Raw genomic sequence first — 23,644 nt, forward strand, 5'->3', positions numbered from 1 at the left:
GCATCTCCTGCACCATGCCCGCAGCCCCTGCATCTCCTGCACCATGCCCACAGCCCCTGCATCTCCTGCACCATGCCCGCAGCCCTTGAATCTACTGTACCATGCCCGCAGCCTCTGCATCTCCTGTACCATGTCCACAGCCCCTGAATCTCCTGCACCATGTTCACAGCACTGCATCTCCTGCACCATCCCTGCAGCCCCTGCATCTCCTGCACCATGTCAGCAGCCTCTGCATCTCCTGCACCATATCAGCCACACTGCATCTCCTGCACCATGCCCACAGCCCCTACATCTCCATCACCATGCCCACAGCCCCTACATCTCCTGCACCATACCCGCAGCCTCTGCATTTACTGTACCATGTCCACAGCCTCTGCATTTACTGTACCATGTCCGCAGCCCCTGCATCTCCTGCACCATGCCCACAGCTCCTACATCTCCTGCACCATGCCCACAGCCTCTGCATTTACTGTACCATGTTCGCAGCCCCTGTCTCTCCTGCACCATGCCTGCAGCCCCTGTATCTCCTGCACTTTGCCCGCAGCCCCTGCATCTCCTGCACCATGTCAGCAGCCTCTGCATCTCCTGCACTGTGCCTGCAGACCCTGCATCTCCTGCACCATGTCCGCAGCCCCTACATATCCTGCACCATGCCCGCAGCCCCTGCATCTTCTGCACCATGTCTGCAGCCTCTGCATCTACTGTACCATGCCAGCAGCCTCTGCATCTCCTGTACCACGTCCGCAGCCCCTGCATCTCCTGCACCATGTCCGCAGCCCCTGCGTCTCCTGCACCATGCCCACAGTCCCTGCATCTCTTGCACCATGCCCACAGCCTCTGCATCTCTTGCACCATGCCCGCAGCCCCTGCATCTCCTGCACCATGCCCACAGCCCCTGCATCTCCTGCACCATGCCCGCAGCATCTCCTGTACCATGTCCGCAGCCCCTGTATCTCCTGTACCATGCCCGCAGCCTCTGCATCTCCTGTACCATGTCCACAGCCCCTGCATCTCCTGCACAATGTCCACAGCCCCTGCATCTACTGCACCATGTCCTCAGCCCCTGCATCTCCTGCACCATGCCTACAGTCCCTGCATCTGTTGCACCATGTCCACAGCCCCTGCATCTCCTGTACCATGTCCACAGTCCCTGCATCTCCTGCACCATGTCCGCAGCCCCTGCATCTCCTGCAAGATGCCCACAGTCCCTGCATCTCTTGCTCCATGCCCACAGCCTCTGCATCTCTTGCACCATGCCCGCAGCCCCTGCATCTGATGCACCATGCCCCCAGCCCCTGCATCTCCTGCAACCTGCCCGCAGCCCCTGCATCTCCTGTACCATGTCTGCAGCCCTTGATTCTCCTGCACAATGCCCACAGCCTCTGCATCTCCTGTACCATGTCCAGAGCCCCTGCATCTCCTGTACCATGTCCAGAGCCCCTGTATCTCCTGTACCATGTCCAGAGCCCCTGCATCTCCTGTACCATGTCCGCAGCCCTTGATTCTCCTGCACAATACCCGCAGCCTCTGCATTTCCTGTACCATGCCCGCAGCCTATGCGTCTCCTGCACCATGCCCACAGCCCTTGCATCTTCTGTACCGTGTCCGCAGCCCTCGATTCTCCTGCACAATGCCCACAGCCCTTGCATCTCCTGTACCATGCCCGCAGCCTCTGGCCTCTCCTGTACAATGTCCGCAGCCCCTGCATCTCCTGTACCATGCCCGCAGCCTATGCATCTTCTGCACCATGCCCGCAGCCTCTGAATCTCACAGCCATTGAAGAGGAGTGGACCAACATTCTATAGGCCACATATATGAGATATATATTTGAGAGAAATAGGCCTTTTGTGTACATAGAAAAAGTCTTAAATCTTTGAGGTCAGCTCATGAAAAATGGGGGCAAAAACAAAAGTGTTGCATTTATAATTTTGTTCAGTGTATATCTTTACATATACACATACACACACCCATGCGTTTCAGCTTTGGGGTGCACACCTATGCCTTCCCTAGTGTATAGAATACTAAAAAAAAGTGTTAGCTGGAGTTTAACTTAAAAAGTGTCACTAAACCAACATCATAAAAAACGATGAATAAATGGTGCATTTCATGCTGTTCATACTCATGAGATTTGTTTTCTGTATTCTGCAAAACACCTGGTTGATCCTGCTGCTCTATGTCTCCCCCTTCTGTCCATGTCCCCAATTCAACTAGGGATTTTGCAAAGCAGTGTTGGCAGCTCTGCACATGCTCAGTTCTCAGTGAGTTTCTATGCTGAGCATTTCCTCCCTATCAAATCTGAGCAGCCCATGTGACTATAGAGTCACACATTTGGGCGTATACACAGTAATAAATAACAGCCCACTCCCTCCCTCCTCCTCCATGCCCAGTGACCTGCCAAACACAATGGGGGGCGGGGTATTACATGTAGATTAATAGAGGCTTCACCTCCCTTATTCTAAGACACAGGCTGGAGAAGAGGGACGTGACACAGACTGTGACTGGCAGAAATCCGCCCACACCAGGTTATTGCCAAAAAGTAATGAAGATTTAATTTCAAATATATATTTGTATGACAATTTAAAACAGTTTATTGATATTTTTTTATGTTGAAGATGTGACCAGCAGTAGAAGACTAGAAGCTCCTCCTGCTTATGTTTCCCTGCAGACAGGCTGGGAGAGAGCTGGGTCATGTCACAGCTGTATATTGATTAGGAAAAAGGTACTTAGTACTTAATAAAATAATCATGCCATCATCCATATGCAGAAATGGAAAGGACATTGTAAATGAATCAGTGTGTGTTTAGTATCACTTTAAGCTCATAGAATGTTTGCAGATGGGTCTGCTGCCTCCTGTCAGATGTCTCCCTGCTGTAAATGCATATGGCTGTGGTTGCAGCTAGAACCAGGGAACACCCTAGTCTGAATTTACTGAAGCTCAGATTCATGCTAGATGATGCTGGACAACTTTCAGCCAGGAAATGAAGCGGGTTCTATCTGCAGTTTCTAATGCACACTGTGAGAAGCTCGAAGTGTGCAGTGAAATCATTGTAAGCAGTTTCAGGACATGAGAGGAGCCGGTACAACTGTGCAAGACTGGTGGGAAGGAGAGGAGCCTGAAGGTCAGATTTTAAAGAGGAACCTGTGAGGACAGAAAAATGGCTCTGAAAGTATCATCCTATCCATACTGGAACAAGCATGTATCCAGTGAAGTCTCAATGCGGGTCACAGGTCAACAGCTCACCAGGTGTTGAAGCCAGTATCTATATGAAAGGCATAATCCCTTTTAATGCAGCAAATGGCAGTTGCCATATATCCATTTTGAAAGGTCCTCTTCAACACTCCAGGATGTCCAGACAAGCTGGCTGGGACTTGTAGTTCTGCAGACCCTGAAAGATCATAGCCTGCAATTGCGGGCTTTAGCAGAAGGCGTACGATTTTCTTTTTTTGCTAGAACATCTGACATACAGAGATGGTAGAAGAATTTGGATGAGGACTCTGCGATGTGGTCCTATGCCAGGCGGTGACAGAGATGTGTGGGGTGATCAGAGGGTGGCCAGAAAGGTGAGCAGGTGTTGGAATATTACAAAAGCAGCAGGCGAGGAATCCTAACGAGGAGAAGAAAAATCAAAAAGCAATTTGGAAGTGAAGTGTGGAAATGTGGTGGAGTGAAAACTCTCAGTGTGAGATGGATCGTCAGAACCTTTCTAGACCTTCCTAAAGTGTGCAGGCTGGGTGGGCGAGGGGGGGTTGGGAGCTCGTCTCTGCTTAATGTGTAAACATACAGGAAGAAAAAGATCCCAAACGCCACCCATCCAGCAAAGCCCAAAGGTGTCTATAGTAAAAGCAGCCTGCAGCCAAGCTCTATCCAGGCTACCCCCCCCCCCAACACGTTTCGTCCTGCCCACAGTGCTTAGTCATAGAAGTCCTTGGCTAAGCCCTGTGGGCCGAGTGAAACGTTTTGGGGGCTATGGACTGAGCTTGGCCTGAGGCTACTTTTTCTATAGACACCATTGGGCTTTGCTAGATGTGCGGCATTTGGGACCTTTTTTCTTCCTGTATGTTTCTTCATTCATGTGAACTGTCATCATTGAAATCCAAGGGCAGTTGCACATCTCTCCCAGTAAAAGTAAGTATCTCCAATGGTTTAGAGAGGCTGGATTCATCCTTCTTTTCATGGATAGTGTAGGACCCACTGACAATGGGGTACTTTGACGTAGTGGTGGTCTTGAGCACTATATGGCCATATGGTGGGACTAAATCCCCATTTTTATTTATTGATTGCCTTTATATTTGATAGTCATTTCTTTTGCATGTGTGCGCTATTCTTTGTAAATATGCATGTTGCTTGGTTCATAGCTGCACCAGCTTTAGAAATGCATGTTCAGCAGAGTTGTATAAAGTACTCGAAACCCATACTTGAGTAAAAGTACAAGTGCTCGATCAAAAAGTGACTTGAGTAGAAGTGGAAGTGCTCGATCAAAAAGTGACTTGAGTAGAAGTACTAAAGTATTCAACATTTTTTGTACTTAAGTATTGCAAGTAGTTTTTTTTCTAATTTTGCTACTCAAGTACTGAAAGTAAAAGTACCAGTAGTTTTGAAAAAAAAAATTGCTACTCAAGTACTGAAAGTAAAAGTACAAGTACTGTGTTATGTAGTTTTAAAGAAAGAAGTCAAAAGTTTGAACATCATATTGTTTTTATTATTTCAAATGCAGCTTTTATTTATACATACAGTAGCATTTATTTTCGTATGAGCTGATAATACACATGTTTTGAGCTTCATGAAACCTGCCATCTACTGTTCTGGCAGTGGTAATTTTTATAATTGTAATGAGTAACTATGCAGCACAAAAAAAAAAATATCGTGAAAAAATGTAGTGAAGTAAAAGTGGAAGTAGGAGAAAAAAATTCTACTCCAGGAAAGTACAGATACCGCCTTTCGGTACTTAACCGGCTGCCGACCGCCGCACGACTATATACTGCGGCGGTCAGCCCCGGCCAGGCAGAGTGACGTACCGGTACGTTACTTGCCTGTCACTTCCTTGTGAGCCAATAGCAGGCGAGCGCGCGCCCGCGGAGGCGCGTGCCCGCCGCGGCTCGTTCACAGGGAAGTTAGTGCGTGTGACCGGCGGACCTGATGTCCGCCGGTCACTCGCCGATCGTCGGTACAGAGGGAGAAAGTCAGGCGGCTGATGTAAACAAGCCGCCTGTCATTCTCCCCTGTGTAGAAACACTGATCACACGGTTCTACTATGTAGGACCGTTGATCACTGTTCCTACACTAGTAGCCACAGCCAATCACAGTAGAAAGCACGCCCCTAGGGACACACTTAACCCCTCCCTCCCCAATAAAGTTAACCCCTTCCCTGCCAGTGTCATTTTGCAGTAACAGTGCATATGTATAGCACTGATTACTGCAGTAATGTCACTGGTAACCCCAAAAGTGTCAAAAATGTCAGTCAAGGGTCCGATCTGTCCGCCGCAATGTCGCAGTACCGCAAAAAAAAATCGCAGATCGCCGCCATTACGCGTTAAAAAAAACAACCAAAAATGACAGAAATCTTTCCCTTAGTTAGTAAACGCAATAACTTTTGCGCAAACCAATCAAAATACCCTTTTTGCGATTTTTTTTACCAAACATATGTAGCAGAAAACAAATTGGCCAAAAATGTTAAAAAATTTAGATTTTTACATTTTTTTGGGGGGGAATTTCATATAAAAAAATGTGAAAAATATTGTTATTTTTGCAAAATTTACGCTCTTTTTTTGTTTATAGCGCAAAAAGTAAAAATCGCACAGGTGATCAAATACCACCAAAAGAAAGCTCTGTTTGTGGGAAAAAAAGGACGTCAAATTCGTTAAGATACAACGTCGCACGACCTCGCAATTGTCCGTTAAAGTCACGCAGTAAAAAATCGCAAAAAACCCCCTGGTCAGGAAGGGGGTAAAATCTTCCGGGGCTTAAGTGGTTAAGTACAGTAGTGAAGTAGTTCTACTTAGTTACCATACATCTCTGATGTTCAGGGTGTGCCCCCCCAGCTCTTTGTTTGTACAAAATGCTCAGCTGTGAATGGAGCTTGAGAACTGGCTCACACAAGCAGGTTGAGGGATGGTAACACACTGCATTTGGGAACTGCAGTTTTACCGTCTTCCAACAGCTCCCTTATTTGCTGCTGTGGCCACTACCACCCGCCAATCGTGACCCATTCAAGTGAATATGGTATAAGGTTTGAGTAAGTTCTCAATGTATAAACATACAGGAAGAAAAAGATCCCACATTCCGCCCATCCAGCAAAGCCCAAAGGTGTCTATAGTAAAAGCAGACCGTGACCAAGCTCTATCCAGGTTACCCCCTCCAACGTGTTTCGTCCTGCCCACAGGACTTAGTCATAGAAAGTGGAGTTTTAAACTTTGAGCTACAAAATGTGAATGGAGCCTGAGAGCTGGCTCACACTAGCAGGTTGGGGGGTGGGAACACACTGCAGTTGGGAGCTGCAGGTTTACCGTCTTCCAACAGCTCCCCCTTTTGCTGCTGTGGCCACTATGCTTTGTTTTGCTGCAGGAATCACACCCCCTGTCGCTTTCAGTGGGCACTACCACCCGCCAATCGTGACCCATTCAAGTGAAAGGGTATGAGGTTTGAGTAAGCGATGAATTAGGCGCAAAACGCATCACCTTTTAATGTTTCTGTCATACTTGTGATGTCATTTTAATGCTTCAATAAAGATACCAAGGTGTGCAGCAATATTCCAGACTTGTGCAACTATCCTGCAGCCAAGAGCAATGCAATATTGTGGGATTCAAGGGGTTAAAGCAGGCAGTGAGGAGGCGATACAACACCTTCCCACCACCGGTCAAATGCTCCCCAAAGAGCGATCCAAGCACGGATCGCTCTTCAGAGAGCACCGCAAGTGTGAACGAGCCCTTAGTCTTATGTGGTCTGGGATGGCAGCAGAATCATAGTTAGGTGATTGGCTACTCCACTCTCAATAGCCTCAGTGCCCAGTATGCAGGTCTAATCGAATTTTCAAACTCTCCTTTTATAGTCATTCTAATAAAGTACTATAGGCAACATTTTGTTTTTCCATTTTGGATAGAGCAAGGGAGGGTTATAACCCGTCAGATTTTTTTTTGCCATCTGTGTCCGATTAGTCGAAACAGAAACTTAGAGGAAATCCCGCAAATTAGGTTCAGGTCGCCAGAACTTGTGTCCCCATTGGAAGATTTCCCCTCTTTCACTTTTCTGGGGACAACCCAACATTTGGCATTTTCTTTTACTTTCACTTTCAATGATAATGGGGACCAGGTCAAATAGAGAGAGGGAATCTCCCTAACAGACTGCAATAAGAACTGATGGGGGTTCTAACCCATCTGCACTCTATCCAAAACTAAAAAAAAAGCTTTTGCCTTCCCGATTCCCGGTAAAGAAAACTAAAAAGTCCCTGCTGTTGACCTACTGAGTGCGGGTTGAAGACAAGGACAGAGCACAGGCCCCCCCCCCCCCAGCATGGATGGTAAAGACACTTCTCCCCCAGGCCAGCCCCAACCAAGCTGTACCAGCTCCCTCCAACAGCCCCCTGCTGGCCAGGCTGGAAACCCGGATTCAGCCGGTGAGTAGAGAGTACCTGGAGTGGAGCTTCAGCCTGGAATGGGGGTCAGGAGGAGGTCAGGAAGAGGGAGAGTGGGAGGGGGACCGAGTCCCTACACCATGGGCCTCTGGTTTGTACTTGCCCCCCTGGGCCAAAAGTTGCCAGTCTGCCCCTGTTTGGCCATGAGACAGGAAGTGTCGGTAAATCTCCCTAATAGGGCACAGATGGCAAAAAATAAACCAACAGGGGTTAAGACCCTCCCTTACTCTAACCAAAATGAAAATAAAAAGTTTTCTCATAGTTCTCCTTTAATTTGTAATTGGACATTGTGCACACTCTTACAAAAGATAATTTTATAGACATGTAAGCTTGAATGCTGTGCCTGTGCAGAGAGAGGGGGGAGTCCTGCAAGCTTCAGGTGTCCCATGGGAAACTCCATCCAATCGATTGTTGCTTTGAGCAGACCCAGGTAGGAGGAAAACAGAGAAAGCATGCAGATATAAAAGCATTCTACAACCTCACCATAAATGGCCAGATAGGATGAATCTCTTAGGTCTGAAGGCACTTCCATGGAAACAGGTATAACAGCACTACCACCTTCTCAATCCATATTTTTAGACCCGGTGTTCAGAATATGACACTTCCGATGCCTCTACAAGACACGATCCACCTGAGAAAAAGTCGGCACCTGTGACAGTCAACAAAATGTGGCCTTCCTTTATGAACACAGCTGTAAAACATCCAGCGTGTTTTGGCCTTACTCATGGCTTAATCAAGAGAAGATTAAAGTAGAACTATAGGTAAAACTTTTTTTTTTTTCAATTTAGATAGAAAAGAGTAGGGTTAGGGTTATTATCCCTGTAATTTTTGTCATCTTTGTCCCATTGTGGAGATTTACCTTCACTTCCTGTCACATAGCCAGGGGCTGACTGGCAACTTTCGGCCCAGGGGGCAAGTACATTTCAAAAGCCCATGGTGCAGCGACCCGGCCCCCCTCCCACTCTACCTCTTCCCAGTCTCCTTCTGACCCCCATTCCAGGCTGAAGCTCCACTCCAGGTACTCACTACCCACTGGCTGTTCCCAACCTGGCCAGCAGGGGGCGGTTGTGGGGAGCTGGGACAGCTTGGTTGGGGCTGGCTGGGGGAGAGTCTCCAGTGGGGCATGGAACTGGCCTCTGCTCAGACACAGTTTACAACATCCATGCTGGGGGGAGCTGCGCTCTGTTCTTTGTCTTCATCCTGCACTCAGTAGGTCAGCAGCGGGACTTCTTACTTCTCTTCACCAGGGATCATTTTGACATGTCTGTGGCAGAAGCAGTGCAGTTTTTTTTACAGGGCATCAGAGTGGCCCAGGGGGCAATTTCCCCCCTGCCCCCTGGCCCAGTCCTCCCCTGCCCATAGCCAAACAGGAAGTGAAAGGAAACCCCCTTTAAATTAAGGGAATCTCTTGGGGACCCCCAGATCACCAGAATTAGTGTCGACGTTTGAAGATTTACCCTCCTTTTGTTCTGGGGACAACCCAAAATGTAGGAGTTTCTTTTACTTTCAATGATAATGGTAAACAGGACAAATAGAGAGGGGGAATCTCCCTAACGGGGACACAGACAGCAAAAACAATTGAGAGGTGTTCCAATCCCTCTCCACTCTATCCAAAACAGAAAAAAAAAAAAGTTTACTTTTAGTTATACTTTACGGCCTAACGGACAAAACGCATGGCCTAACGGACGAAACGCATTAGCTGTTTTACAGCTGTATTCATATGATTTAATAACGAAAGACTGCATTTTGTTGACCCACCTGGGTGCCGATTTTTTCTCCAATGGATTATGATAGCACTTTCAAGTTGGCTTTATCTAAAACAATTTTTCGGAAGTACACTAGACAAAGATGCCTCTAATTAAACGATTATCCCAAAAACGCTCAATATTGATGGCACTGGGAGATACTGGTCAAATGATTCTCTAGACTGATGGAAAGCTGTTTTCTGGAGGACAAACATTTTTGAAAAACAACTGATCATCCTAAAAACTGAAAACATTTCCGTTAATCCATCACTTATTGTCACTGTATGTGTTACAATCTGACTGTACGATCTTTGTACAACCAATTTAGGATTTACCAAAACGATATAATAGGAGGACCTAGTGCCAGGACAAGGTCATCTAGAGCTCAGGGTGAACATGCCAAACTGTGCCCCCCATCTCAAGATGCATGAGCATTATGTGTCAGCAAAGATCCCACAAGTGCTCAAAACTGAGCACTAATCTGCATGATTACCCCCTAAGCATAAATTCCCCCTCCTCCCAATGCCCCCCCCCAAAAAAAAACTACCCTTCCTAACACAAATCCTCTACCCCCACTCCAAATCCCCTTCTCCCAGCCCAAATTCTCCCCCCAATAACGCCTCCTAGCACAAATCCCCCCCCCCCGCCCAAATTTCCCCTTCTAGCACAAACACCCCCCCCCCCCTGCCACCACCACCAATCATCCCTACTAGCACAAATCCTCCCCCCCCAAAAAAATCCTCTCCTTGCACAATTCCATCCCCCTCCTCTACCATATCGCCTCTTCTAGCACAAGACCCCCCCAATCGCCCCTCCTAGTACAAAGTCTCTTCCCCCATCCTCCCTCCCAGCACAGATCCCCCTAAATCACCACTCCTAGCACACCCTCAAATTTGCACTCCTAGAACAATTCTTACCCCCTGCCGCCCCCTGAATTCCCCCTTCCAACACAAATCCCTCCCCCTCAAACTCCTTTCCACAGTGCCCAGGGCAGCTTCCCCTCGTGCCCACCGCTTGTCCCAGCTCTGGGAGGACCTGCCTAATCCGCCCAGCCAATTTGTTTCCAGCCAGGCAGGGCCTTGCACTACATAGATCTAAAGGAAATTGTACAATCAGATTGTGAGCTTCACAAGCATTCTGGTATCAGATCTTCACTGTTGATGAAAAATTGGCCAGGGTATTTTCCGTGTTATTAAAGAAATCAACTGAACCTCTAATAATAATATCTATGTGGATTCCAGAACCATGATAAGCCTGCCTGCAGAGTTGCGATAGGCAGCGAAGGGTTAACGATATCTGCTGGTAACGTCAGTGACCCCGCTCCCCCTTCGCTGGCCTGGGGCCCCCTCTGCACATGTTTTATTGATGTCAGTAAATTTTCTTCCCACACTTTTGCATCTAAAACATCAGATCCCCGAGGTTGTTGGTTTAATAAGAGATGATTATTGCGCATCGTTTCTCGAGGGTCTTCAACCCTGGGGGGGAAACGGAATTGAAAGCTGATAGTCGGCTCTTCTCTGCGGGGTTCTTAAAAGCTCGATAACCCCACGGCGAAGAGCAGACCCCACACAGCATGGATGAAATGAAAGGAGCCTGTGTATCCTTTTAGGGTTTTTTTTTAGATCTTTATCTGAAGGCAAACATCTTTATATAAATGATCATATCAACATTTCATGCCTAAAAACAGTCTTTATCTATATAGAATTTGTAACCAGAGATATTCACAGAATCGTAGCCAGATTTTTTCATTACGTACACCCTGGTGTTCAGATTAGCAGTGGCGTGCGGTGACTGCGTTTTACTGTTCCTTCATCCTGAGTTTGTTTACTGGGTAATTGATCTGCTGAAATAAGGACTGCACTGTCTGCAGATAGCCATTAGAGGGCGCACCGATTAGGCTGCATATGAAATGTAATCATGAAAATATGGCACAGCACGCAGGTAAAATATATGAAACTTGCTGCGCACTCTCCACAATATTTTGTGCATATTATACAGGCAGGCCATAGGATTGGAACCTAAGACTTGTTTCCTTCTATCATAAGTATTTTCATGATTTGGAATTCTGAGGTTCAGGAATTTACACCCAATACAGGTACTACAGAAGGAGGGCACAGCATGTGCGACAGGAAAGTGTGAATCCTGCTTGGAATCAGTGTCCTCATTATCTTCATGCTGGATTTATAAATGTCACTGTCTGATACTAAATAAAAATCTACTAGCCACTGCCTCTACTTCTATCTCTCTGTCCCCTAAATACTGTATGTGTTATACATGGGAGAAAGAGGAGAGAGAGAGAGAGAGAGAGGAGAGAGGGAGAGGAGAGAGAGAGAGAGATGAGAGCAATGGGGGGGAGGAAAGACATAGGGAGAGAGGGAGGGAGGAGAGAGAGAGAGAGAGATGAGAGCAAGGGGGAGGAAAGAGATCGGGAGAGAGGAGAGAGGGAGGGAGGAGAGAGAGAAAGGGAGAGTGTGAGAGAGAAAGAGAGAGAGGGGGGAGGAAGGAGAGAGAGAGGAAGGGGAAGGAAGGGAGAAAGGGGGAGAAGAAGATGAGAGAGAGAGGGAGGAAAGAGAGGGGGGAGAAAGAGAGGAAGGAGAAAGAGAGAGAGAGAGAGAGAGAGAGAGAGAGAGAGAGAGAGAGAGAGAGAGAGAGAGACGAGAGAGGGGGAGAGAGAGGGAGAGAGAGAGGGAGAGGAAGGAGAGAGAGAAAGGGAGAGAGGAAGGAGAGAGAGAGAAAGAGAGAGAGGAAGGAAAGAGAGAAAGAGAGATAGAGAAGAGAAAGAGAGATAGAGGGAGGAAGGAGAGAGAGAGGGAGGGAGGCAAGAGAGAGAGAGAAAGCAACAGGAGGAGAGGGAGGTAGGGAGGGGGGAGAAAGAGGAAGGAAGAAGAGAGAGAGGGAAGAAGTAGAGAGGGAGGGAGGAGAGGGAAGGGGAAAGGAGAGGGAGGAGATAGAGAAAGGAAAGAGAGAGAGAGAGAGAGAAGAGAAGAGAAGAGAAGAGAAGAGAAGAGAAGAGAAGAGAAGAGAAGAGAAGAGAAGAGAAGAGAAGAGAAGAGAGATAGAGGAGTAAGAGAGAGAGAGAGAAAGAAGTGAGAGGAAGGAGAAAGAGAGAGAGAGAGAGAGGGGGGGGGGAGGAAAGGAGGAAGAAGAGAGAGAGAGGGAGGGAGGGAGGGAGGAAGAAGAAAGAGAGAGAGAGAGAGAGAGAGAGAAAGAAGTGAGAGGAAGGAGAGAGAGAGGGGGGGGAGGGAGGGAAGGAGGAAGGAGAGAGAGAGAGAGAGAGAGAGAGAGAGAGAGAGAGAGAGAGAGAGAGAGAGAGGGAGGGAGGGAGGGAGGAAGAAGAAAGAGAGAGGAAGAGAGAGAGAGAGAGGGAGGGAGGGAGGAAGAAGAAAGAGAGAGAGAGAGGGAGGTAGAGAGAGAGAGAAAAAACTGAGGACTTAAAAATCCTTTACATAAACTCACCCCCATTACCCTTTATATTACCCATGACCCCCCCCCCCCCCCAAACTCAACTGCTTTGGCAATGCTAAAATGTATTTGGTCCTGCCAATAAAGCTTATTTGAATTGAATTGAGAGAGAGAGAGGGAGGAAGAGAGAGAGAGAGAGGACAGAGAGGAGAGAAGAGAGAGGATAGAGAGCAGAGAAGAGAGAGAGATGAGAGAAGAGAGGAGAGAAGAGAGGACAGAGAGGAGAGAAGAGAGAGGATAGAGAGCAGAGAAGAGAGAGAGAGGAGAGGAGAGAGGAGAGAAGAGAGGACAGAGAGGAGAGAAGAGAGGACAGAGAGAAAAGAGGGCAGAGGGGAGAGGAGAGGAGAGGAGAGGAGAGGAGAGGAGAGAGGAGAAGAGAAGAGAATTAGAAGAGAGAACAGAGAGGAGATAAGAGAGGAGAAGAGAAGAGAGAACAGAGAGGAGAGGAGAGAAGAGAAGAGAGAATAGAGGGGGTGGGGCAGAAAGAGAGAGAGAAGAAAGGATGGACAGAGAGAGGAAGAAGAGAAGGACAGAGAGAGAAGACAAGAAGGAAAGAGAGAGAACACAAGAAGGAAAGAGAGAGAGAGAGAAGAGAAAGAGGTTGAAAGAGAGGAAAGAGAGAGGGGAGAGAAGAAGGAGATGAGAGAGAGCAAGAGCAATAAGAGGGGAGGGAAGAAAGGAAAAGAGAAAGAATGAAAGAGCAGGAGAGGAGAGAAGAGAAGAGAAGAAAAGAGAAGAGAAGAGAAGGGAAGGGAAGGGAAGGGAAGGGAAGAGAAGAGAAGAGAAGAGAAGAGAAGAGAAGAGAAGAGAGTGTGTGTGAGTGGTAGAGAGGAGTGAATTTATCCCATCCCATATTTTAGCACACAGATGATACAACTATCCTCCATTCACACCCTGTAGCAGTGACCCACATCCTGGTCTCAGCTCTGTCCCACCTCTGTCCTACTAGCACAGATATAGAAGGGAATACATACAATGTACAGTAACACAGCTACCCATCTGTGCCACCCACACCCATGGTTTTCTTGTATATGAATGCCTCTACTTAATACTACAGTGAGAAGGATGACTGATGTCCAGTAACTCATAGCAAACTGAAATTCTCTTCCTACAGTTGTAGCAAAACTAGAGTGAATTTCTGCTTTTCTATTTTGGGTAAGAAGAACACATAATGGTTGAATAAAATGCCCTTAATTGTCCTGCAAACCCCAATTTTGCAGCTATTCTACATGGCATACCTTACAGAACTAACAAAGTGTGTTGTCTTCTTTTACCCCATATTATGACAGCACATGACCCTATAGCAGAAGAACCCTTCCATCTACCATACGTTCCTAGACTAGCAGTGTGTCTATCACATCATACCCTATACTATGAATGGATAGGACCCTATAAGCAACACCCTTCTATATGTTATACTTTTCAAGACTAGAAGTGTATCTGTCCCATTACCCCCCCATATCTTGACAGTACAGAACCCTATAGGAACCCCCCTCCCCATGCTATACCTTCCAAGACTAGCAGTTTGTCAGCCCTATTATACCCCCTATAATATGACAATACAGGACCCCATGGCAGCACCCTTCTACACCTTCCAAGACCAGCAGTGTGTCTTCCCCATTATCCCCCATATTAATAAAGTATAGAACCCTATGTCAGCACCCTTCCACATGCTGCGCATTCCAAGACTAACAGTTTGTCTGTCCCTATTATTCCCTATATGACAGTATAGGACCCTATAATTGATACTTACACTTTCCAAACCTTTCAAGACTAATAGTGTGTCTGCCCCAATATCCCCTATATAATGAAAGTAAATGAACCTATAGCAGCAACCTTACACATTACATACCTTCCAAGTCCAGCAAGTGTGTCTGCCTTATTATACCCTATATAAGGACAGTACATGACCCTATAGCAGCACCCTTCAATATGCTATCATTTCCAAGACTAGCAGTGTATCTGTCCTATTATTTCCTATATTAGAACAGGACAGGAGAGGACTGGACCATATAGCAGCAGCCTTTCACTTGCTATACCTTTCAGGACAAGCAGGGTGTTTGCTCCATTATTCCCTATAATGACAGTACAGGACCCTATAGCAACACCCTACCACATGATATACATATCAAGACTAGCAGTGTGTTTGCTCTATTTTCCCCTATATAATAATGACATTTCAGGACCCTATGCCACACATTCCAAGATTAGTAATGTGTCTGCTCCATTACACCCCCCCCATAATAATTAGAACCCTATAGCAGCACCCTTCCACATGCTGCACATTCCAAAACTAACAGTGCGTCTGTCCCATTATTTCCAATATAATGACAGTACATGGCCCTATAGCAGACCCTTATACTTGCCATACCTTTCAAGAAGAGCAATGTGTCTGCCCCATTTTCCCCTACATAATGACAGTACAGGACCATATAGCAGCACCCCTACACTTGCAATACCTTTCAAGACTAGCAGTGTGTCTGCCCCATTATCCCCTATATATTGACAGTACATGACCCTATAGCAGCCCCTACACTTGCCATACCTTCCAAGTCCAGCAAGTGTGTCTGCCTTATTATACCCTATATAAGGACAGTACATGACCCCATAGCAGCCCCTACACTTGCCATACCTTCCAAGTCCAGCAAGTGTGACTGCCTTATTATACCCTATACAAGGACAGTACATGACCCTATAACAGCCCCTACACTTGCTATACCTTCCAAGTCCAGCAAGTGTGTCTGCCTTATTATACCCCATACAAGGAAGGTACATGACCCTATAGCAGCCCCTACACTTGCCATACCTTCCAAGTCCAGCAAGTGTGACTGCCTTATTATACCCTATACAAGGACAGTACATGACCCTATAGCAGCCCCTACACTTGCTATACCTTTCAAGTCCAGCAAGTGTGTCTGCCTTATTATACCCCATACAAGGAAGGTACATGACCCTATAGCAGCCTCTACACTTGCCATATCTTCCAAGTCCAGAAAGTGTATCTGCCTTATTATACCCTATACAAGGACAGTACATGACCCTATAGCAGCCCCTACACTTGCCATACCTTTTAAGAATAGCAGTGTGTCTGCTCCATTATCCCCTATATAATGACAGTACAGGATCATATAGCAGCGCCCTTACACATGACATACCCTCCAAGTCCAGCAAGTGTGCCTGCCTTATTATAACCTATATAAGGGCAGCACAGGACCCTATAGCAGCACCCTTCAGCATGCTATAATTGCTATAACATGCTATGTATCTGTCCCATCATTCACCATTTTATGATAGGACAGGAACCTATAGCAGCACCCTTCCACGTGTGTGCCTTCTAAAACTACCAGTTCATGTTCTTTTATCATGCCCCATATGATGACAGTATAGGACCCTATAGCAGCACTCATACAATTTCCATACCTTTCAAGACTATCAGTGTGTCTGCTCCATTATCCCCTATACAGGAACCTATAGCCGCGCCCTTCCACATGTGTGCCTTCTAAAACTACCAGTTTATGTTCTCTCATCATGCCCCATATGATAACAGTATAGGATCCTATAGCAACAGTTACAATTTCCATACCTTTCAAGACAATCAGTGTGTCTGCTCCATTATTACCTATACAGGACCCTATAGCAGCACCCTTTCGCATATGTTCTTCCAAGACTACCAGTTTATGTTCTCTTCATGCCCCATATGATGACAGTACAGGATCCTATCAGCACCTTCCACATGATTATATATATATATATATATATATATATATATATATATATATATATATATATATATACACACCAGGACTAGCAGTTTATGTTCTTTTAGCCCATGTTATGACAGCACAGGACCCTATATAACCACCCCCCCCCCCCCCCCCCCCCATCCCAATCCATACACAGCCCAGCCTGCCCGACCTCCGCTATGAGCTGTCCGAGGTGCTGATTCTCCGCTAATAGAACCGTGCGCTCAGTCTTATTATCCAGCCATGTCTGTAATATATAATGAGGATGGCACACTAACCTGCTGCTCCCACTGCTATACATTCCATCTTATAGGACTTCACAGCAGAACATGCCCTGTGTACCCTAAGGAGGCCAGCCCAATCCTTGCCAGCTTGCCCAGAGATACCTCTTCAGATACAATCCCTTCTATCAGCCTAGTAACCTAGGTGTGCTATCTAAAAGTGACAAGATTAACCTACATTTCCCTTCATCTGTGGAACTACATACCCCAGCAAGTCCTGCCAGCCAAGTCTTTACCTTTGCTCAAGAGCCCTGTGCCAACCTTACTCACAAATCCCTCTCCAGCCACAGTGGAACTACAAGTTCCAGCATGAGATGTCTCACACCCAAACTTCTATGCCTGCAAGTCAAGAGTTATCCCAAACCTTATTACCTATAATGCAACTGCAATCGGCAGCTGCAGTGAACTACAGGACCCAGCAGTTCTTGACAGCCACCCCGAAATCAGTCAACATTTTCCCCATGGGTGGTGGCATTACAAATGCACAGCTGAAACTCATAGATCGGAACCTGAGATGGGCAGTATGAATATTTCATCAATTAAAAAAAAAAAAACTTACCTGAAGGTAAGGAAAGGTAGATCATTAGCAGGAGCTGCAAGGTCTCTCTAAATGCCCAGGAGCCCATGATGCCAGTGAGATGGGGGAGATTAGCCCTCTGGGAAGGAGTGCTGGCATAGACTGGTGAGCTCAGGGACCTTCTCGTTGAAGCTCTTCTCCAGGTGCCATCACCTGTAATGCTTAGCCCAGGTTGACCCATGCCTCCATATTCTGCTGTCACCTAGCAATCTCCTGCAGGGCTGTCATTGCTTACTGTCAAGGCAGATGTGTCCCCTGTTAAGCCAGCAGTGGCTGTGCTGACTGATCTCCTCTCCCTGGATGTGAGCTGTGTCTGCTTCAAGCAAGGAAGGGGCTGTGTGCATATAAGACCTGCCCATCCTGGGCATCCAGCTATAAGAGGTGTAGGGGAACTCTTCATGTCAAGTGCCAGGAGAGGCAAATGCCAAAGAGTGCCCAGGCTCTCCTCAATACAGCCTCATGGTATGTATAATTAAAGTGCACTAAGTCTGATCACATTAGCACCCTGCTGAATGGACACAGTAATTGCATTAGTCCTCCTATAAAAGATTATTTTCACCCCCCCTAAGCACTGTGGATAACAGACTGTCTTCTTTATCATGCAGGACACACATTCTGCCAGCTTGGTAACAGACATGACAGCCAGTGCTGGAGGAAGTGTTATACAGGCTGCAAAGCAGTTTATTAATCAAGACTAAATGGACAGCACAATGACTTGCCAAGGGTTTTTTTTTTCTGTGATCTGATTATAGAGGAGACCTTGTTTCTTTTGGAAATAATAAGGCAATTTTATTTATCACGAGTTGCTATTTATATAATGGAGATCGAAATAGTGCCTGCCCATTTATATCAGTTCCGGCGCAGAACAGCTTACAATCTAATGTTCCTGTACAGACAAGCAGCTGGGACAGGTCGAAAGCATAGTCATAACTTGTATGTTAGTTAAAAATGTAAAGTGGTGGTGATCAAAAGTGGCATTTTGCCTATTAATGGAGCCTGGTGCGTGAAGTAGGCCACTGCCCCCACGTCTTGGATGCTCCAGCAATGTGTCATGTTTCCTGACTCTGTTCTCTGCCCACCTTTGTGTGTCCCAGCTCCTCCTGTTCCATTGGTCATAACATAAAATAAATAGGACATTCAGCAGGGATGGTGGGAAACCATCACTATGCTCACAACTGGTGTGTAGAACCGGGAATTCAGTGTATGGATGGTGGGAACCCCTCATAATGGGCACAGCAGGTGTACAGAAGAAAAAAACTCAGTGAAGGGATGGTAGGAGCAACTCATAATGGGCACAGCAGGTGTACAGACCCAGGAACTTAGAACAGGAATGATGGGAGCCCCTCATAATGAGCACAGCAGGTGTACAGACCCAGGAACTCAGCACAGGGATGGTGGGAACCCCTCATAATGGGCACAGCAGGCCTACAAACCAGGAACTCAGCACATGGATGGTGGGAACACCTCATAATGGTGGGCACAGTAGGTATGCAGACCCAGGAACCCAGTATAGAGATGGTGGGAGTCCATCAGAATGGGCACAGCAGGTGTGCAGTGATGGTTGGAACCCCTCATAATGGGCATAGCAGGTGTACAGACCCGGAAATTCAGCACAGGAATGGTGAGAACTCCTCATAATGGGCACAGCAGGTGTGCATACCTGAGAACTCACAACGGGAATAGTAGGAACCCCTCATAATGGGCACAGCAGGTGTACAGACCCGGGAATTCAGCACAGGGATGGTGGTAACTCCTCATAATAGGCACAACAGCAGGTATGCATACCTAAGAACCCAGCACAGGGATTGTAGGAACCCATCATAATGAGCACAGCAAGTGTACAGAACCAGGAACTCAGCAAAGAGATGGTGGGAACCCCTCATAATGGACACAGCAGGTGTACAGATCCAGGAACTCAGCACAGGGATGATGGGAACCATTCATAATGAGCACAGCAGGTGTGAAGTCCTGAGAACTCATAGCACAGTGATGGTGGGTACCCCTCATAATGGCACAGCAGGTGGTGCATACCGGAGGACTCAACAAAGAGATCCCACCTACACAATCTAAGAGCTATTTACGGAACATAGACACCTCAGTTTTTGGCAGGCTTGCCTATTAATATGGAGACCAACTACAGATTGAGCGCTCGCTGTCCTCTGAAACTATAATCTCACCCAACCGCCGCTGCTTTTTCATTTATTTTTGAATGTTTACTATACATGCCTTTGCAGTCTTCCATCTGGTCACACAACGTCTTCTTCATCTTCAGATATCTTCCAGCATTGGCCATGGTCACACAACGTCTTCTTCATCTTCAGATATCTTCCAGCATTGGCCACTTCTGAATACTGTGGAAAATGTCACTCACGTAATGACCCAAGCTCAGGGCAGCTTTATCCATTAACAATGGCGTCCTGGCTGCTCCACATATGTGGTATCTAACAAAAGTTTGCACAAGAACCCCCTAAAGACCATTTGAGTTCCGTTTTTTTCACTAAGCCCTGATAAAGGGAAATTTTTGGCCCTGAAACGTGTTCGGTGTTATTTGATTTTAGACTCTCAAGATTTTGGTTTGGTGCTCTTACTGACCCGACTACATAGGACACACTCTTGACACCATGGGCTCTCAGGAAGTGTTTCCCTTTTTTTTTTTAACATTGGGCATCATCAATCTGGAAGAGGGACCAAGCCACAGAATATTGCATTGAGTATGTACGAGACAGCACTGGAAAAGAGGTGAGTATTTTAGCCAGAGCTCTTTTCTTTATTTTAGAAATTAAAGCTGTAGCAATGGGGTAGCCATAATTGTTCATTACCTATTGTGACAGTCAGGGTGGCACAATACAGAGATCAGAAGGACACAGTACAGGTTCTAGGATGCTGCCATTCTTGGACAGCTTAGTAGAAAGCATGACTGTCCCAGCAAATCTGGGACAGTTGGCATGTATGATGTAATGCAAGATTATCATGGGGCCCCCATGCACCTGGGGCCCATGCATTAAGACAGCCCTGGGCCAAGGTTTCAGGCCTAAGCAGTGACTCTTCTGATAAGAGAGCAGGTGGCTTGGTTAGGAGGGCACAATACAGAGATGAGGAGGGCACAGAACAGGTTCCAGGATGCTGCCCAGGACACGACCATCCTGGGACAGCTTAGTAGAAAGCAAGACTGTCCCAGTAAATCTAGGACAGTTGGCAAGTATGATGTAATGCAAGATTATCATGGGGCCCCCATGCACCTGGGGCCCATGCATTAAGACAGCCCTGGGCCAAGGTTTCGGGTCTAAGCAGTGACTCTTCTGATAAGAGAGCAGGTGGCTTGGTTAGGAGGGCACAATACAGAGATCAGGAGGGCACAGAACAGGTTCCAGGATGCTGCCCAGGACACGGCCATCCTTGGACAGCTTAGTAGAAAGCATGACTGTCCCAGAAAATCTGAGACAGTTGGCATGTATGATGTAATGCAAGATTATCATGGGGCCCCCATGCACCTGGGGCCCATGCATTAAGACAGCCCTGGGCCAAGGTTTTGGGCCTAAGCAGTGACTCTTCTGATAAGAGAGCAGGTGGCTTGGTCAGGAGGGCACAATACAGGGATCAGGAGGGCACAGTACAGGTTCCAGGATGCTGCCCAGGACACGGCCCTCCTGGGACAGATTAGTAGGAAGCATGACTGTCCCAGCAAATCCAGGATAGTTGGCAAGTATGATGTAATGAAAATTTATCATGGGGACCCCTTGCACCTGGGGTCCATGCATTAAGACAGCCCTGGGCCAAGGTTTGGGGCCTAAGCAGTGACTCTTCTGACAAGAGAGCAGGTGGCTTGGTCAGGAGGGCACAATACAGGGATCAGGAGGGCACAGTACAGGTTCCAGGATGCTGCCCGGGACACGCCCATCCTTGGACAGCTTAGTAGAAAGCATGACTGTCCCAGCAAATCTGGGACAGTTGGCATGTATGATGTAATGCAAGATTATCATGGGGCCCCCATGCACCTGAGGCCCATGCATTAAGACAGCCCTGGGCCAAGGTTTCAGGCCTAAGCAGTGACTCTTCTGATAAGAGAGCAGGTGGCTTGGTTAGGAGGGAACAATACAGGGATCAGGAGGGCACAGTACAGGTTCCAGGATGCTGCCCAGGACACAGGCATTCTGGGACAGCTTAGTAGAAAGTGTGACTGTCCCAGCAAATCTAGGACAGTTGGCAAGTATGATGTAATGCAAGATTATCATGGGGACCCCTTGCATTAAGACAGCCCTGGGCGGCTGGGCCAAGGTTTGAGTTCTAAGCAGCGGTGCTACTGACAAGAGAGCAGGTGGCTTGGCATTATTTTTGTGCTGCTTGTTTTGATGGAACAAGTGGAAACCCCTGTGTTGGCAAGTTTCTCTTGAAATTTTACTTTTATGCCAACAAGCCCTAAAACGAAATTAGGACTGGCAGCATCTCAATAAAATTGCTACTATCACTGAGCTAACAATCCCCAAAGATCACACTATGCAGACTCTGTAGTGCCCTGAGAAGTCATTGGTGGCCCATACACTGACAGAGTGCCAAGAGAACAGGTCTAAAGCACCCTCCCCTGAGAACCTGTCTCTAGATGTGTTCCTTTAAACACACAAAACTTTGCTTTTAAAACTTGGCACCACCACTCAGAAGAATGAGATTATACATCCTCGGAAACACACAGGGTACAAGACAGTTTTGATTAGAAGTCAGATTAGGTTTATCTGAGCAGAGGGAGCCGGAGTATTGGATTCCATCACAAGAATGTCGCCTTGCGTTAACCCTATTACAGTCTCCTCAAGTCGACAGTGTCCATAATGAATATACTGATAAATTGAATTGTAAAAGGCAAATGCAAGCAGCCAGATTCGCCATTGTCTTTGGGATTGAAGAAGGAGCAGACTAGTCTCTCCACATAGCATATGTGTAATGATATATAGAGCCAGCATTGCTCTGGTCTATATGGAATTGTTGGTATGGGAAACTGGCAGCTGTGCATGGGCTAAAATACCTATAGAAAATAATAACCTTTTCTGTAAGATATTGGAAAGTGAAAATAATTTCTGAAGAAGTAATTATTACATTTTTCACATAAATGCTGTATATTCATGACCCAGTTTCATATATATATATACTGTATCTGTAGCAGATATTTGTATATCAGACAGTGAAATCAGCATGCTTACTGAACAGGTATTTGTCATAATGTCTGAAATGTCTGAGGAATGTGAGACATCTACTCTGATAGCAGCAATACTTTTACTCTTATGTGATGTACTATTTTGGTTGTAATCATGTTGAAAAGATTAATTTTAACCACTCTGGAACTATTTTGTAACCTCTATCAGTTTTTGCCTGAGACCGATGGGTTAAGAGATGGAAGACACTAGCAGCCTCCTGTGTGAGAGAATCCTGAAGGAACTCCAACATCCAACAGTCACTGCGATGGTGTCTGCTCTCATCTGTTTTTTTTTTTTTTTCTTTACTTAGGAAGCAATGGAGGAAGAAAGGAGAAGGGAGGACGGAAGAAAGGGGAAGGGAGGACGGAAGAAAGGTGAAGGGAGGACGGAAGAAATGGGAAGGGAGGGAAAGGGAGGAAAGGGAAGGGGAGGAAAGGGAAAGGGAGGAAAGGGAAGAGAGGAAGTATGGGAGGAGGAAGGATGGAAGGAAGGAACGAAGGAAGGAGAATGAAGGAAGGAATTAGAAAGAAGGAAGGAAGGAAGGAAGGAGAATGAAGGAAGGAATGAGAAAGAAGGAATGAGAAAGAAGGAAGGAAGAAAGGGGAAGGGAGGACAGGAGAAAGGGGAAGGGAGGACAGAAGAAAGGGGAAGGGAGGACAGAAGATAGGGGAAGGGAGGACGGAAGAAAGGGAAGGGGAGGAAAGGGAAAGGGAGGATAGGGAAGAGAGGAAGTATGGGAGGAGGAAGAAAGGAAGGAAGGAAAAGGAAGGAGAACGAAGGAAGGAAGGAGAATGAAGGAAGGAATGAGAAAGAAGGAATGATCCCTTTCACTTTCACTTCACTGTTAGTCACCCTACAAACTTCTTCCTTATTTGTTCTCTCAGCACTATATTCTGGCACACCAAGATATATCTATCTTGGGTGAGATACTCCCCACTGCTCACCTTTTCACTTATTGTATCCTTCTGATACTCAGCCACACGGATCTGGTCATGGGCTCATTTTACTCTACCTTTATTATCACT

General features: G+C 46.7%; 1 protein-coding gene across 1 annotated transcript in view; it reads right to left on the reverse strand.

The window, feature by feature from the left end:
* The window catches only part of CHRNA4 (cholinergic receptor nicotinic alpha 4 subunit), a 112,975-nt gene extending 95,097 nt beyond the window's left edge, over nt 1-17,878 (reverse strand). Inside the window, exon 1 of the mRNA XM_082271458.1 lies at nt 17,419-17,878. Within this exon, the coding sequence (XP_082127584.1) occupies nt 17,419-17,617 (199 nt within the window). The 5' untranslated portion in view covers nt 17,618-17,878. The remainder of the gene's footprint in view (nt 1-17,418) is intronic.
* Between the last annotated feature and the right edge of the window lie 5,766 nt (nt 17,879-23,644).

The sequence above is a fragment of the Pelophylax lessonae genome (genome assembly GCF_965119305.1).
Source record: "Pelophylax lessonae genome assembly, chromosome: 11".
In the NCBI taxonomy this organism is placed as follows: domain Eukaryota; kingdom Metazoa; phylum Chordata; class Amphibia; order Anura; family Ranidae; genus Pelophylax; species Pelophylax lessonae.